Source organism: Aulonocara sp. 'chitande type north' Nkhata Bay, linkage group LG3, assembly GCF_057382095.1.
Source record: "Aulonocara sp. 'chitande type north' Nkhata Bay isolate Kocher_YH1m ecotype deep benthic linkage group LG3, A_spYH_male_GT1.1, whole genome shotgun sequence".
Taxonomy (NCBI): domain Eukaryota; kingdom Metazoa; phylum Chordata; class Actinopteri; order Cichliformes; family Cichlidae; genus Aulonocara; species Aulonocara sp. 'chitande type north' Nkhata Bay.
The window spans coordinates 16,239,858-16,256,712 of record NC_141346.1 but is presented as its reverse complement, the minus strand read 5'-3'; the positions used below and the strand labels follow the sequence as shown (position 1 = coordinate 16,256,712).

The 16,855-nt window shown below is 40.4% G+C and overlaps 2 protein-coding genes across 3 annotated transcripts in view; both read left to right on the top strand.

Annotated features, from left to right (window-relative positions):
- Nucleotides 1-6,729, top strand: part of LOC147334190 (protein NLRC3-like) — a 29,730-nt gene extending 23,001 nt beyond the window's left edge. Inside the window, exons 7-12 of one of the 2 annotated variants that reach the window (XM_086286443.1) lie at nt 146-319; nt 636-809; nt 1,030-1,203; nt 1,785-1,958; nt 5,303-5,349; nt 5,525-6,729. In XM_086286443.1, the coding sequence (XP_086142569.1) occupies nt 146-319; nt 636-809; nt 1,030-1,203; nt 1,785-1,958; nt 5,303-5,349; nt 5,525-6,063 (1,282 nt within the window). In that variant the 3' untranslated portion in view covers nt 6,064-6,729. Of the gene's footprint in view, nt 1-145; nt 320-635; nt 810-1,029; nt 1,204-1,784; nt 1,959-5,302; nt 5,481-5,524 lie in introns of those variants that run through there. The other variant, XM_086286444.1, reaches the window with a different exon arrangement.
- Nucleotides 1-15,563, top strand: part of LOC147334189 (coxsackievirus and adenovirus receptor homolog) — a 261,856-nt gene extending 246,293 nt beyond the window's left edge. Inside the window, exons 3-4 of the mRNA XM_086286628.1 lie at nt 14,289-14,621; nt 14,860-15,563. Coding sequence (XP_086142754.1) covers nt 14,289-14,621; nt 14,860-15,044 — 518 coding nt within the window. The 3' untranslated portion in view covers nt 15,045-15,563. The remainder of the gene's footprint in view (nt 1-14,288; nt 14,622-14,859) is intronic.
- The last annotated feature ends 1,292 nt before the right edge of the window (nt 15,564-16,855 follow it).

Here is a 16,855-nt window from a genome sequence, read left to right as displayed (position 1 = left end):
AGTGTTATATTTCTATTTTGTTTTCCATAAATAAATTCAGTTTTTAATGAAACATGAATTGTTATCCTCAATGACTTTTGTTTTTCTGGAATGAGTTCAATATATAAAGTGATTTAATTTGGTCATAAACTTAATTGTTTTTTAGACTTTGTGGCTGTAACTTCTCAAAGAGAAGCTGTAAAGCTCTGTCCCAAGCTCTTGGCTCTCAGTCCTGTAGTCTGAGAGAGTTGGACCTGAGTAACAGCAAACTGCAGGATTCTTGTTTTAAGCTTCTGTCTGCTGGACTGCGGAGGACAGAGTGTATGCTGCAAACTCTGAGGTCAGATCAAAGTTTTAATTTTTTGGTTGTTGTTGTTGTTGTTTCACATGAATTTATACAATTACTTAATTTTTCAAAAAAAATTATTTATTTTATTGCTAAATAACAGTACATTGTCACATTTGTAACCTGTTTAAGATAAGACAACAAGGATAATTTTTTTTAAAAAGGAAAATTACTTATTGCGTGATATCATAGTTTTTCATTGTGCCCTGATTCAACTCCAGATTTTTACTCCAGTGTTTGTTTTATTATTCATGTTTTGTTTTTTGTTTTGTTTTTTGTTGGGTTTTTTTTTTTTTTTTGTTGTTTTAAGTTTGAGTCTATGTAACGTCTCAGAGAGGAGCTATGAAGCTCTGTCCTCAGTTCTCAACTCCCACTCCTGTAGTCTGAGAGAGCTGAACCTGAGTAACTCTGACCTGCAAGATTCAGCAGTGAAGCTTCTTTCTGGTGGACTGAAGAGTCCACAATGTACACTGGAAACTCTGAGGTCAGATCAAGTGATATTTTGTTTTTCATAAGTTGACAGAATTAACCAATTAGCCGGTTTAGCCTGGTTTGCTTTCTCTTCTCAAAAGAATCCTTGTCAGTGTATCTTTGTAAACAATCACCGATTCTTTAAAAGAGAAAACAAACCAGGCTTAAATTGCTAAATGTAATAAATTTGTCATTGCACTCCAAGTACACCTATTGTCTGTCTCATTTTTCAGACTAAGTCACTGTAACATCTCAGAGAGGAGTTGTGAAGTTCTATCCTCTGTACTCAGCTACCAGTCCTTTAGTCTGAGAGTGCTGGACCTGAGTAACAATGACCTGAAGGATTCAGGAGCAAAGCATGTATCTCTTGGTTTGAAGATTCCACACTGTACGCTGAAAACCCTCAGGTCAGGATATTATTTTGTGTCCATATTTAATGTTTATGAAGAAATGTTCTAATTGCATTTTTAGGTGTCTATTGCGCATTACTGAAAGTGTTTAATAATACAGACTCTCGAAATTTTGATGTAAAACGTCAGGAGGAGAAATGTCTTAACCCTCTATACCCCAGCAGAATTCTATTAGAATGTGTCAAATAGTCCATAGGTCGTCTTATAACCCATTTCAATGAGATTACACGCATAGCATTACAGAAGTTTATTTTTTTCTGTTGGATAAAGGTTATAGTTAGAGCTGGATCAGGTGACCCTGAACCACCCCTTAGTCATGCTGGAGCCTGTTTGGGCTCCAGGGGGAGCACTGGTAGGCTTTTTCTGTAAAAATGAATCCCTCCTTCCCACCATCACCAAGTGCTGCTCACAGTGGATTGTCTGATGGTTGGAGGTTTCTCTCTAATGTTGTAGGGTGTTCCCTTACATTGTTGAACAGCTTGAGATGACTGTTGTAAATGTAAATGGATAGATGTTATTATATGTGACACACAGAAAATCATTGTTGACAAATGAATTGTTGTTTTGTGTGTCTGCAGTCTGTCAGGCTGTCTGATCACAGAGGAAGGCTGTACTTCTCTGGCCTTAGCTCTGAGCTCCAACCCCTCCCATCTGAGAGCGCTGGAACTGAGCTACAATCATCCAGGAGCCTCAGGAATGAAGCTGTTGTTGGCTGGACTGAAGGATCCAGGCTGGACACCGGACACTCTCAGGTATGGAGAGAATGTCTGATAGAGAAGGAAGAGCTGGAAACATTTCCTGTGCCCTTCACTTCCTGTTTATTAAGCTTTGCTTGTTCCATATTCAGTTTTTCAAGAAAACGTGTTTGAGTCCATAAGAAAAGATTCATTCTTATATCTGGAGGAATAAATATATTTCAATAAATATTAACGTTAGCCCCTTGAGCTTCTCCAAAAACTATGAAGACACTCAAAATAAATTTCCTCTGGTGGGAAACTATTTTCAATTTTTTTGTAGTTTATTGCACTTTTTTGCAATTTATGTAATTACTATGCACTTAATGCATACATATTATTAAAATTTAGGCCGTAATGGTTGTGTTGATGTATAGCAACTTGAAATGCTCCCAAAAATGGCACTACAGCATGTAAAAATATAATATAAACTCTGGCGGTCTTGGTTCTATGGTAGGTCTTAAAAGGTTAAGATTCAGACAGTGCAAGCCCAAGGCTAGTCCTTGGCTAACTGATTCAACCCGAGCCATAAGAAAAGAATGTAGGAGATGTGAAAGATGGTGGAAAAAGGACAGGCTGTATGTCTCTCTGGAAGCTCTTAAGACTAGCTGGGAAGTTTATCAGAGAGCAGTAAAGGCTGCCAAGCATTTCTATTTTTCTCAACTTACTGCTGCCAATTTCCATAACCCACGTGTTTTGTATAACACTATAAATTCTGTACTTAATATAGAAGTCCATGTTCTTTTGCAGTCTACTGAGGTGATGTGCAATAAGTTAATTATTTTTTTTTGTGGACCAGGTTGCTAGCTTAAGACCTCCGACTCTATCTATTGCTGATCCCGCCATGCATGTGTCCTGCTCAAGTCTTCTGCTTTTCTACCAATTTCTACCAATTCCTCTTCCTGATTTAGAGAAACTTATGTTAAAAGCTAAACCACGTGGTTCTCTGAATTAAGTTGTTCCTCCCCGCTTTCACAAAAAGGTATTTTGCGCCATTGGACAACACATTTTGAACATTATAAATACCAGTCTTTTGTCTGGTCAAGTACCCAGTGAGTTTAAGCATGTAGTTATACATCCCTTACTTAAGAAACCAGGCTTGGACAGTTCAGTCATGTCAAATTCTAGACCCATCTCTAAGCTTCCCGTTCTCAGTAAGATCCTGGAAATGATTGTCTATACTCAGTTGATGGACAATTTGAATGAGTTTAAATTGTATGAAATCTTTCAGTCTGGCTTTAAGCCATTTCACAGTATGGAGACAGCCCTCATAAAAGTTATGAACAACATTCTGGTAGCGATACACTGTGGTAAATATGCAGTGCTTATCTTACTGGACATGACTGCTGCATTCGACACAGTGGATCATGACTTGCTGATCTCTGAGAAATTGTTCAAGCCATGTTTCCGAAGTAACAAAGAGCCGATGGATGGCCTGGATTGCAGCCATTCGAAGACCAAATATAACATCCCAGAACACTCCAGCTCACATGTTTGTCTGCTCCAAGCATTCCCACAAAGGTCAGTGTTTTGTAGTAGTTAATACGCCATTTTTCATAACATAATTGGTGATATAGGTTACAAGCAAGTCTGGCGCTGAACAGAAATTGTCGCGCTATGCTCCTTTGTTTATTGTGCATAAATAGTGAATTGTCCTGACACAATATTGCATTTCGCTTCTGTTATTACCATGGTACATTGACAAAAACATATACTTTTATTCACAGGATAAAACTTTTTTTGTATCACTAATTGCCTAGTACGATTACAGCGTACAATATTGTCACTGCTACATTTCTGAAATGCGTTCCAGAAATTATTTCCACTACTAATTAATTACCGTTGAGCTCAAAGGTCATATTAATAAACGGTTAACGAATGTGTATTTATGAAGACGATTTGTGAGACTGGTAAACTTACCTTTGTTCGTACGATGGTCTTTTGTTCTACACCGTGCATTTCAAGGTCCTGTACCCATCCGTCGGTAAACTGTACCTGGGCTTGTTGCAGTGACCTGAAGTTACTAAAAACTTCATGAGTGTATGCACTCACTCCAAGAACCGTATAAATATGAGCGTGGTGAAAGTTGGGCAGCACGCTAACGTCTTTTGCCCACTCTGTGTGCTCGTAAGGGTCTGACCCTTTCACTCCTTTGATTTTTTTTTCTCGTATCTTTTCTTTGACTTTTCATCAAGTCTGTCAAGTCTGTCCGGCATTGTTCTCCTTCGTTTTGTACATATCCTTTTTGGGGGGCAAAGAAAAAGCAAGAAGATATTGGAACCGGAGAATAAACGTTTTGCGGTGCTGCAAATGCTTGCATTTGATGCATTGCTTTGATTATTTTGCCACTAGTATCCGGCATGTAATGCGCAAAAGGAAAAATTGGGTCAAAATTCATACTTGTAACTTGAAACTTGAGTGCAGAGTTTCACACAAATCTTTTTTAAGCACACACAAATTCTTTTTACACATACAAATCCTGATTTACAAGTACAAAATATTTATGACCACATTTGAGACCATAGGATCGTGACATACAATTAAACTGAGAGTAATTTTTTTTCCACAGCAGTAACATTAGCATAGTAATGTTAGCTTGCTTTTAGATAGCCGTGAGGGGGCGAGACTATGGCCTGTCACACAAAGAGACAGAGAGAGAAGATGAGAGAAAGGAGATTAAAAAAAATCAGATAATATTCACACGACTCAGCTCCTTAACCATCATTGGCTGTAAGCTTCATCTGAGGAAAAGCGTTACCATGGTTACATGAGTTCAGCTCAAGTTCTTTTGTTGTGTTTCTATATACAATTTTAACAGCTAAAATAACACATTTAGTGGTTTTAATTCATAATTATATTGAGGTTTTCAAACATATTTTATTTCTGTCTTTTGTCCTTTAATTTGCAATAAGTTTACACAATGAATTTATGATGTTAATCTCTATTAATCTGTGGCAATTAACAGCATGTGACACAGTTTGTGTCCTTCCTGCTGTTAACCTTGTATACTGTCTCTTGTGCACTGCGTTATGCTGCATCGGAATGCTGGACTCACTCAGAAGTCAGACGTCATGTGCAGTAACCACACAAACACCAAGAGGAGAAAAAAACAGTTGGCAGCAAAGGCAGGGCGGTGTCCTTTAAAGCTAAACAGAAGAGGAATATAAAAATAATGAAGGTCACAGTTTGAATCAGTCATATTTCATTCAATTCAGTGGTGTACTGACAGATGGATTGAAGTGTATTTGTGAAAATGTTGGACTTTTCCTTTATCAGTGTCTAACAGTATGTGTATGACAGCCATGTAATGTCCACGTGTTCATGCTGAAAGAGTGTTGGTCTGACCCTCCTCCTCCTTTCAGGGTGGAGCCTGCTGGAGTCCGATGGTTGAGACCAGGTCTGAGGAAGTGTAAGTGTGTTTTTAATGTGATTCATGAAAAAAAAGCAGCACATATTCAACCATCTTCAACCTGTCACATCATTGATTCACATCTCCGATGTCAAGAGTCATCATCAAAGTGTCAATCAATGAACAGATGATGGATCAATAACTGCAGCTGGATTGTGTTTGTTCTCTCCATCAGATTCCTGTCAACTCACAATCGACACAAACACAGTACACACAAACCTCAAACTGTCTGACAACAACAGGAAGGTGACATGGATTATGGAGATTCAGTCATATCCCGATCATCCAGACAGATTTGATATTTGTCCTCAGCTGCTGTGTAAAAATGATCTGACTGGTCGCTGTTACTGGGAGGTCGAGTGGAGAGGAGACGTTTATGTATCAGTGAGTTACAGAAGAATCAGAAGGAAAGGAGGTGGTGACTGTGTGTTTGGATGGAATGATCAGTCCTGGAGTCTGTACTGCACTGATGATGGACCTTATTCTATCTGTTACAATAACAGAAAAACACCCCTCTCCTCCTCCTCCTCCTCCTCCTCCTCCTCTGTCTCTAACAGAGTAGCAGTGTATGTGGACTATCCGGCTGGCACACTGTCCTTCTACAGAGTCTCCTCTGACACTCTGATCCACCTCCACACCTTCAACACCACATTTACTGAAACTCTTTATCCTGGATTGGGGTTTTGGCCTGGTTCGTCAGTGACTCTGCACTGAGTTGAGTGTAAAGAGTGTCCTCCCGTTAGAGAAACACACTGACTGTTCAACTGATGGTTTAGTCTGTACAGATTCACAAATTCAATCAGTTGATGTTTTAAACTGTTCTAAATGACTCCATGTAAACCTCTTCCTCTTCCTTTAAAGATAGAAGCTACCATTATTCTAGGATCCACATGTTGTTTTTTTCTGTCTTTTTCCACTCTATGCTTCACAGTCAATATCAGTATGTTATGTTTCTCTGAAGTTACACAACCAGCTCCTCTGCATTTTTAACAAGTCTGAGCTCATTAAAATGAATCCAAATATTTGATTTCTCTTTCTTAATGGGATTTTTCCAAACTCTCCACATGCTTTCACTGTTTCACTCATTGTTGGAAGCTTATCATTTGAAAATGTTTCAGCCATGTAATCTGAAAATATTGGATCAATAGTTTTGAATGCAGTTCTAACCAGAATATGATTGTATTGAGAGATCGTATTGCCTGTGGCTTGTCTAATAAACAGCAAAGCATCGCATATGTTCTGTATCACATTGTTTGGTTAAAGAGTTTGTCCACTGTGCTGAATCGATGAGCTAAATAATGAATATCGGCTTTTATGGATCAGTTCTTTTATTTGTGTTTGTCATTTTAATATGAAATAAACTTGGTTAGTTTCTCACAGTGTGTGTTCATATGCTACAAATGTGTCTTACACAAATATTGCACAGACTTGCTTATTTTCTTGTATTTTTTCTATGTCTGTTTTTTTCATGCTGTAATTTTGGCAGTGAACCTCTGACAGTCTGTCCCGATATGAGTTGTGGTGAAGTGACTAAAACATGCCAGTGGTGTGTTGACAGTGTAACAGCGGCATTCACATGGTGTGAGTGTCCAGCTTCCGCCTTTTGTGTTGGACACTAAGATCTTGTATACAGAAACACTAATATAGAATCAATCATGGATAATTTTTGTTCAGACATTAGTTCCTAATGCTTGGAGAAACTCCATCTTTATGACAGCTCTAATGGGATTAGAGTTACCTTTCACACTAATCAAGCTCTTTGTTTCAATTCAATGATTCTTATTTAAAAACCTCTGCCAGCTAAACCTCCTGCTTCTTTTTCTATTACGCCAACTCAACTGTACAACAAGCATTTTCATATATTTGTTTTACCAGCTGATTTTTTTGTTAAGTCAAGCTATTCAAAGTGCTGTGACTGTTCCCTTACATTTTCTCTCTTTGTGTCAAAACAATGAATGGACCATAAGTTGTGCTCCATAGGGAGCACACCTTTTTCTCCTCCAGTTTATTGAAGCTTTACAAATGAAACATGAGCCCACACACTGAGACAAGTCTGCCTCTATGAGGGAGGAGCTCTTTGTGCTTCATCTGCTGCTCTTCGCTCTGTTACTTTGGACTGATTTCACTCATTTTCTTACTTTCTTTGCAAATAACTTTTGAGCATCTTTGTTCCTATGGTTTATTTGTGTCACACTGACAGCACGTGAACAACATGATATGTTTGATGTCAGGCTCAAAGAAGGACCAGCATCCTCTCTCCAACCTGTTTCCCCATCTTCTACAACACCTGATTCATTCCAGTTTCTCTGCTTTCACTTTGATTCATGTCCACATGAAGCCTGAACATTAGTGATGAGCAGAGAGTTTTAAGCTCAAAGCTTTTAGCGTCTACACAAAGAGCTGATTACGCACTCCTTCTAAGAACATCTCCACCTCCTAAAAACAAACTCTTCTACTAGCAGCTGTCACAGCCACCAGAATTTATACAGGGAGTTGGAGTTGGCGCAGAAACCGGCTACAGGTTAGTTATTAATCTAAAGTCATATCAGAATATGGAAGCTGATCTTTGTCCGGTACGTTAGAACTTGAGACTCTTTTATGGTGTGAAGTGTTTAATGTTCACAGTGCTGAAGCCTACGCCCACATTATGTTTGTTCTCTAGGTTTGTTCAAGGTGTCAGAGTCGGAGCAGAAACCTACTGCAGGTTAATGATTAGTCTAAAGAGAGTCCACTGGGCTGTAAGCGTAAATAGACTTCAGAGTCCTGGCCTGACGAGGTAGCTCTTCTGTGTTGTGCCATCATCTTACCCAGAGATTGTTTGGTTTCCCTGATGTATAAATCCTGGCAATCCTCCTGGCACTTAACAGCGTACACTATGTTACTCTGTTTACTCTGATCATTGGGGTGGACCAATTTTGTGTTTAGAAAAATATTGTCTCAATTGTTCCGATACTCCTGACACATATGGGATCACTACAGGTTTTCGCTGAGCAGGCGGTTGTCCTTCTCTCCTGGATCGAATTGAGATTTCTTTAGGCACCTTTCCAGCTTTGACAAAAGCTTTGACAACTTGCAAAAACTGAATTTGAATAAGTTAAATTTGAATTGCTCAGATTGAATCTGGAAAAAAAAAAAAAAAAAAAAAAAAATATATATATATATATATATATATATATATATATCTGAGTGTGAACAGAACGAATTCTGATATGTCGAGCTCCAAACAACATACAGTGGGGCAAAAAAGTATTTAGTCAGCCACCGATTGTGCAAGTTCCCCCACTTAAAATGATGACAGAGGTCAGTAATTTGCACCAGAGGTACACTTCAACTGTGAGAGACAGAATGTGAAAAAAAAATCCACGAATTCACACGGTAGGATTTGTAAAGAATTTATTCGTAAATCAGGGTGGAAAATAAGTATTTGGTCACCTCAAACAAGGAAAATCTCTGGCTCTCACAGACCTGTAACGTCTTCTGTAAGAAGCTTTTCTGTCCCCCACTCTTTACCTGTATGAATGGCACCTGTTTGAACTCATCATCTGTATAAAAGACACCTGTCCACAGCCTCAAACAGTCAGACTCCAAACTCCGCCATGGCCAAGACCAAAGAGCTTTCGAAGGACACCAGGAAAAGTATTGTAGACCTGCACCAGACTGGGAAGAGTGAATCTACAATAGGCAAGCAGCTTGGTGTGAAAAAATCAACTGTGGGAGCAATCATCAGAAAATGGAAGACATACAAGACCACTGATAATCTCCCTCGATCTGGGGCTCCACGCAAGATCTCATCCTGTGGGGTCAAAATGATCATGAGAACGGTGAGCAAAGATCCCAGAACCACACGGGGGGACCTGGTGAATGACCTGCAGAGAGCTGGGACCAAAGTAACAAAGGTCACCATCAGTAACACACTACAACGGCAGGGAATCAAATCCCGCAGTGCCAGACGTGTTCCGCTGCTGAAGCCAGTGCATATCCAGGCTCGTCTGAAGTTTGCCAGAGAGCACATGGATGATACAGCAGAGGATTGGGAGAATGTCATGTGGTCAGATGAAACCAAAGTAGAACTTTTTGGTATAAACTCAACTCGTCGTGTTTGGAGGAAGAAGAATACTGAGTTGCATCCCAAGAACACCATACCTACTGTGAAGCATGGGGGTGGAAACATCATGCTATGGGGCTGTTTTTCTGCCAAGGGGACAGGACGACTGATCCGTGTTAAGGACAGAATGAATGGGGCCATGTATCGTGAGATTTTGAGCCAAAACCTCCTTCCATCAGTGAGAACTTTGAAGATGAAACGAGGCTGGGTCTTCCAACATGACAATGATCCAAAACACACCGCCCGGGCAACAAAGGAGTGGCTCCGTAAGAAGCATTTGAAAGTCCTGGAGTGGCCTAGCCAGTCTCCAGACCTCAACCCCATAGAAAATCTGTGGCGGGAGTTGAAAGTCCGTGTTGCTCGGTGTTGCGGCTCAACCAACCAATAGCCGCGGCAGGCTAAACATGAGGACACAGATGACGCGCAACAATAAACGCATAAAATACACTTCTGTATCATTTGCTCCTTTTATTCCACATGCAACTGTCCACTATACAAATCGAGGACATGGGATTAACAAATGCACAGACTGCACAAACAAATAACTGCAACTCAATAATAACTGCACTAACTACTAAATCAAATTACAACTTGGTCTATGGTATCAATTAGTGCACAAATATACAAAACCATCAAGTTACAGTTAAAATACATCAAATCATTCAAGCTGCGCTCAAGCTGCGGTCAACAGAAAGTTTTGCCTCATGCTCACCCTACCTTTCTGCTCATCAACATTAGGTGCTGTGAACAGGTGAGTGCAACCACATTTATCATCTACCACACCCATGAGACACACCCCACACCCGTGCACCAATACAGTGAGTCCATTTAAACCAACCCACTTAGTCAGAAGGGAACAACTCATATGGCTCCTACTCTCTGCGACAGCCCCAAAACATCACTGCTCTCGAGAAGATCTGCATGGAGGAATGGGCCAAAATACCAGCTACTGTGTGTGCAAACCTGGTAAAGACCTATAGTAAACGTTTGACCTCTGTTATTGCCAACAAAGGTTATGTTACAAAGTATTGAGTTGTATTTTTGTTATTGACCAAATACTTATTTTCCACCCTGATTTACGAATAAATTCTTTACAAATCCTACCATGTGGATTCATGGATTTTTTTTTCACATTCTGTCTCTCACAGTTGAAGTGTACAAATTACTGACCTCTGTCATCATTTTAGGTGGGGGAACTTGCACAATCAGTGGCTGACTAAATACTTTTTTGCCCCACTGTATGTTGTAGTAGAGTGGAGCAGAGCTGTGCGGAATAAAGAATATGTCTTTTTGTATCGGGATAGGCAGTTTGTTCCTCAACAGCAACATGAATCTTTTTTCTTTAACTTGCACATTCTTTAACTCTACCATTTTCCAAATTTATGGTAGATACAAATAAAAATATGAAAAAGGAACGCAAAAAAGACAAACTAAAAGGAATAAAGCACACCTAATCTGTCGGGTGAAGAAAGCAAAGAATAATTATACACATATGTATAGAGAGGGGGGACTCCTATCAGCCAGGGAATGCCCAAAGTACTGTCTTATTGATCCAATCCCAAAAACACCATCCATCCAACCCCTTACATGCCTATGAAGACTGCCAGACAGGGCCCAAAGTCTGGTCCTCTCCCCGACAGGTCCAGTTCCATCCATAATCATAACATACAGTGGGGCAAAAAAGTATTTAGTCAGCCACCGATTGTGCAAGTTCCCCCACTTAAAATGATGGCAGAGGTCAGTAATTTGCACCAGAGGTACACTTCAACTGTGAGAGACAGAATGTGAAAAAAAAAATCCATGAATCCACATGGTAGGATTTGTAAAGAATTTATTCGTAAATTAGGGTTGAAAATAAGTATTTGGTCACCTCAAACAAGGAAAATCTCTGGCTCTCACAGACCTGTAACGTCTTCTGTAAGAAGCTTTTCTGTCCCCCACTCGTTACCTGTATGAATGGCACCTGTTTGAACTCATCATCTGTATAAAAGACACCTGTCCACAGCCTCAAACAGTCAGACTCCAAACGCCGCCATGGCCAAGACCAAAGAGCTTTCGAAGGACACCAGGAAAAGTATTGTAGACCTGCACCAGACTGGGAAGAGTGAATCTACAATAGGCAAGCAGTTTGGTGTGAAAAAATCAACTGTGGGAGCAATCATCAGAAAATGGAAGACATACAAGACCACTGATAATCTCCCTCGATCTGGGGCTCCACGCAAGATCTCATCCTGTGGGGTCAAAATGATCATGAGAACGGTGAGCAAAGATCCCAGAACCACACGGGGGGACCTGGTGAATGACCTGCAGAGAGCTGGGACCAAAGTAACAAAGGTCACCATCAGTAACACACTACAACGGCAGGGAATCAAATCCCGCAGTGCCAGACGTGTTCCGCTGCTGAAGCCAGTGCATGTCCAGGCCCGTCTGAAGTTTGCCAGAGAGCACATGGATGATACAGCAGAGGATTGGGAGAATGTCATGTGGTCAGATGAAACCAAAGTAGAACTTTTTGGTATAAACTCAACTCGTCGTGTTTGGAGGAAGAAGAATTCTGAGTTGCATCCCAAGAACACCATACCTACTGTGAAGCATGGGGGTGGAAACATCATGCTATGGGGCTGTTTTTCTGCCAAGGGGACAGGACGACTGATCCGTGTTAAGGACAGAATGAATGGGGCCATGTATCGTGAGATTTTGAGCCAAAACCTCCTTCCATCAGTGAGAACTTTGAAGATGAAACAAGGCTGGGTCTTCCAACATGACAATGATCCAAAACACACCGCCCGGGCAACAAAGGAGTGGCTCCGTAAGAAGCATTTGAAAGTCCTGGAGTGGCCTAGCCAGTCTCCAGACCTCAACCCCATAGAAAATCTGTGGCGGGAGTTGAAAGTCCGTGTTGCTCGGCGACAGCCCCAAAACATCACTGCTCTCGAGAAGATCTGCATGGAGGAATGGGCCAAAATACCAGCTACTGTGTGTGCAAACCTGGTAAAGACCTATAGTAAACGTTTGACCTCTGTTATTGCCAACAAAGGTTATGTTACAAAGTATTGAGCTGTAGTTTTTGTTATTGACCAAATACTTATTTTCCACCCTGATTTACGAATAAATTCTTTACAAATCCTACCATGTGGATTCATGGATTTTTTTTTCACATTCTGTCTCTCACAGTTGAAGTGTACCTCTGGTGCAAATTACTGACCTCTGTCATCATTTTAGGTGGGGGAACTTGCACAATCGGTGGCTGACTAAATACTTTTTTGCCCCACTGTATTTGAACCCAGAGCGGGGAATAGCTAGACCCCATTCTCTCAGGGCCATCCGCCTATGCCTTAAAGGATCAAAAACCAAAAGCAGTTTGAATTAAGAAGTAGAAAAAAAAAAGGGGGGGGGGGACTCCAACGAGGAGAGATCCCTGCCTTGTGGGGTGAGTGAGTCTTCTAGGCTATCCATCTTGTCCACTGTTTTCGGTATTTATCAGATTTCAGTCTCAAAGTGTAGGTCATTTTCTCCATTATATATATTTCCTCGATTACATCAGTCCATTCTTCCAATTTTAAAGGGTCACTTTTCAGCCAGTTTTTTATTATTACCTTTTTGCTTGACAGCAACATAATTTTAAACAAGTAATGGTCCTCCTTTCTTACATTTTCCCATATTCCAAAATACAATAATCGTACCTCACACGGCACATCATACCCCGACATGAATCTTTTAAGAACCGGGTGGATCTGCACGACAGACAGATAAAAAAATGGAGAAATGTTTTTGATTCTGAAGAATGTACCCAACGGCTGATATTGGAAAATACGATTGTCGTGTCTTCATGGGAAGAACAAAACAGAAGAACACTGACCCAACTGATCAGCAGCATCAGCATGAGTGATGTGAGTGAATTTGCCCCTCCACCTTCTTCAAATCCAACAAAAGTGGTATCAAACGTTTGTGCTACGCTTGTGGTGCAAATTCTTTGTTTGTGCTGCTATCATTTTAAAGATATTCAAAAAATTTCTAGAGGTCATCAGAGATCAACCAGCCCCCCCACATTAATGGAATCAAACAAAACTGGTGTCATTCAACTGTGCTACGTTTGTGCTGGTTTGTGCTACTAAAATTGTCGTTTGTGCTGCCTGTGTTTTCTGTTCATCCGGACATTTTCAGTGGGAGAAACGTTTTGTGACTCATCCCAGTGACTTTTCCAGTCTCAGCTGACTGCAGGTTTCCCCAACCTTATAAACAGTACATTTGCACAGCAAAGGAAACTAGCACCACTGAATGAATAATGTGCTGGGGGGGGGGGGTTAGTTCCATGATTGTTAGTATGCAAATTCTTATGACCATTGATCAACGACTACTAATCAAAGACACAGATTCTCGAATGGCCATGAGTACCATTCACAGAGAGTTGGGGAATGGCTGCAATCCCAGCATTGTAAGATGGCGAAAGATGTACCTCCAGACTAGTTTCTGGATTTTTTGGGGAACGAAGCTGCCCTGTTCTTCTCCAGGTCTCCTTTGTCATATTTGCTGTTTAATGGTGTACTAAACGATAGCAACTGGTAAAACATCTGGACTGCAGGCAGGTCAGTTCAGCACCCGCATGGCTTTTACTACAAAGTGGGTATTTTACTATAGATACAGTTTAGCATTGTCTTGCAAGATTTTCCCTCCAAATAAACTGGGTGATGGCCAGTCTGCCAAATAATGGGCTTCATTTGGTCCAGTTCAGGAGAGCTCAGCAGTCTCTTTCTGATCCTCACTCAGATCAGCTGCTATATATGTGAACATTTGTACTTTTAACCTCTCTGCTCTGTGTTGTTTCCTCTTTCAGACCAGAAAACCATCACAGCAGAGTCTGGACAGAACGCCACTCTGATATGTCGAGCTCCAAACAACAACACCATTATTATTTTAGAGTGGAGCAGAGCTGACCTGGGAAAGAAATATGTTTTTGTGTACGGGGATGGGCAATTTGTTCCAGACCAGCATCCATCTTTTAAGAACCAGGTGGATCTGCAGGACAGACAGATGAAGGATGGAGACGTGTCTTTGATTCTGAAGGATGTGACGATTAATGACACTGGAACATATGAGTGTCGTGTCAAGAACAAGGCAGACAGTATGAAGTTCATCAACAGCATCGACCTGATTGTTGATCCTCCAGGTGAGTGAGTAGAGTTGAGTGTGTGTGTGATCAGAGGTGAAGCTGCTTCCTGGTTGTTGATGTTTGTTTCTAAAGATGTTGTTGATGAGACTTTGTAGAAAGCAGTTGGTCTGAGTGATGTGATCAGAGTGCAGTAGATAATGTCTGACAGCAGTTTGAAGAGGAAATGGATTCTGTTCTGTTCTTCACTCATCACCTACCTGACAGCTGACACCTCACACCTGTTTCTCACCTGCAGGTCACACAGGAGGACACACAGAGGATGGAGGGAAGGAGGCTGGAGGGAAGGAGGATGGATCTGTTGGACTAATCACTGTTCTCTCAGTTTCTGGTGTACTTGCTGTTGTTGTTGTTGTTGTTGTTGTTGTTGTTGTTGTTGTTTGCTACAGAAAATGTAAAAAACAAAATCAGGGTTCATACTAATATCTCACTGAATCATGTTTAAAGCATCTCAGAGAAAAAGAAGATTGCAGAGGGATTTTGCCCCAATCCTTTATACAGAAACTCTTTAAATTCTTTAGGTCTCTTGGCTTCCACTTGACAACTCAAAGCTGCAGTTCTTCCTACAGATTTTCTATAGGACTGTGGTCTGGAGACTGGCTAGACTGGCTCAGTGATCTTAATGTTCTTCTTGTTTAGACACTTCTTTGTTGCCTTGGTACTATGTTTTGGATGGACCCATCCACGACCCAGCTATTGTGTTTTGGCTGAGGGAAGGTTGTTTTACAGTATCCTGTCCACTAGCTCCTCAATGGACAGTGAAGTTTTTTTTTTTACTAACAAGCTCCTTAGCAAAAAAAAAAAAGAAAAAAGGTTGAGGTGATGTAAAGAGTTTGATTTTGGTTTCATCAGACCATGGCACTTTCTCATGATCCTTCCCTTAATCATTTAGATATTACCTGGCAAATGTAAGATGTGCCTGTATGTGTGACTTTAAGAGCAGAGGAGAAATTGTGTTACAAATGGTGTTCTACAAGGCTTGTCCACCACCTCATGATCAACTTCAACCCATGAGGCAAGATCTTGCATGGAGCTTCAGACCAAAGGAGATTGACGGTCATTTCATATTTATTATATTTCTGAATAGTGGCACCAGCAGTTTTCACCTTGTCATGAAGCTTCTTGCAGACCGTCTTGTAGGCCATATGTAAGCCTTGTTCAGGTCTACAATCTTGATCCTGATGTCCTTTGACAGCTCTTTGGTCTTGCCCATGTAGGTTGAGAGGTTGGAGTGGACGAAATTGATTGTGTGGGCATCTGTACTTTATACACATAACAAGTTGAGATCAGGCGTATCTGTAATCAACTGGCTGATTGTAATCTGGGAGCCAGAATTCTGGATAGGTTGTACTGAAGTACTTCTTAGGACAAGTCAAGGTTTTTAAAATGTTATATGTCCATCACCCAAAGTGATGGAGTATCTAATGTTTGTTAGCTTTCTAGTGTCCACACTTTTCAAGATATGTTCAAATTTTGAATGATGGTAGATACCAGCTCAAGCTGATTTAATTTTGGTGAAAATCGGGTGAAGGTCAAGCTGACCCCTTTTTTGATGGAGTTCTCTGAGTTTTTGTAGAATAGATAAAGGGTCTTCTAATAAGCTTTAGCCAAACATACATTGAATATGTTCCTCTTCTGTCTAGGAATTATTAGGCAAACAGAAAAGCACTGTAAAAGAGTAAGAAAGAAACAAAATTGTAGGCTGTGGTGGATTATAATCGTTAGCCCACACTTTTTACCACAACATAATGTCCTATTGTCCTAACATTTCATTGGTTTTTAAAACTCGACAGTCAGCTGCTACATTTTAAACAAATGATTTTCAGTTCTGACAAAGATCTGACATATTTGTGTCAAAAATATATTCCATGAACTCTACAACTTTGCTGTTACTGAATGTAATAATAATATGTTTATTTCAAATCTAACATCTATTAGTAAAGTAAATGACAATAGTCAGTTTGTTTTTCTGTATAGATAAATCTCCTTGTCTTTCTTTTACCTGAAACTGTAGAATCTGTTGCGGGTTTTTTTCTGAGGATTTTTCCTTCAGTCCTCTCTTTTCAATGTCCACATGTCAATATGCAGTTTGTTTGTTGGTAGTCTCTCTCTGCTGTCCTTTTTCTCTTCTCTTTCCCCTCACCCTGAAACCAATAAAGGACAGCTACTTTGAAGTAGATGGCTGCCTTTTCATCTCCCTGAAACTGGTGCATTTGTTAAAGGGGAAATCTAAT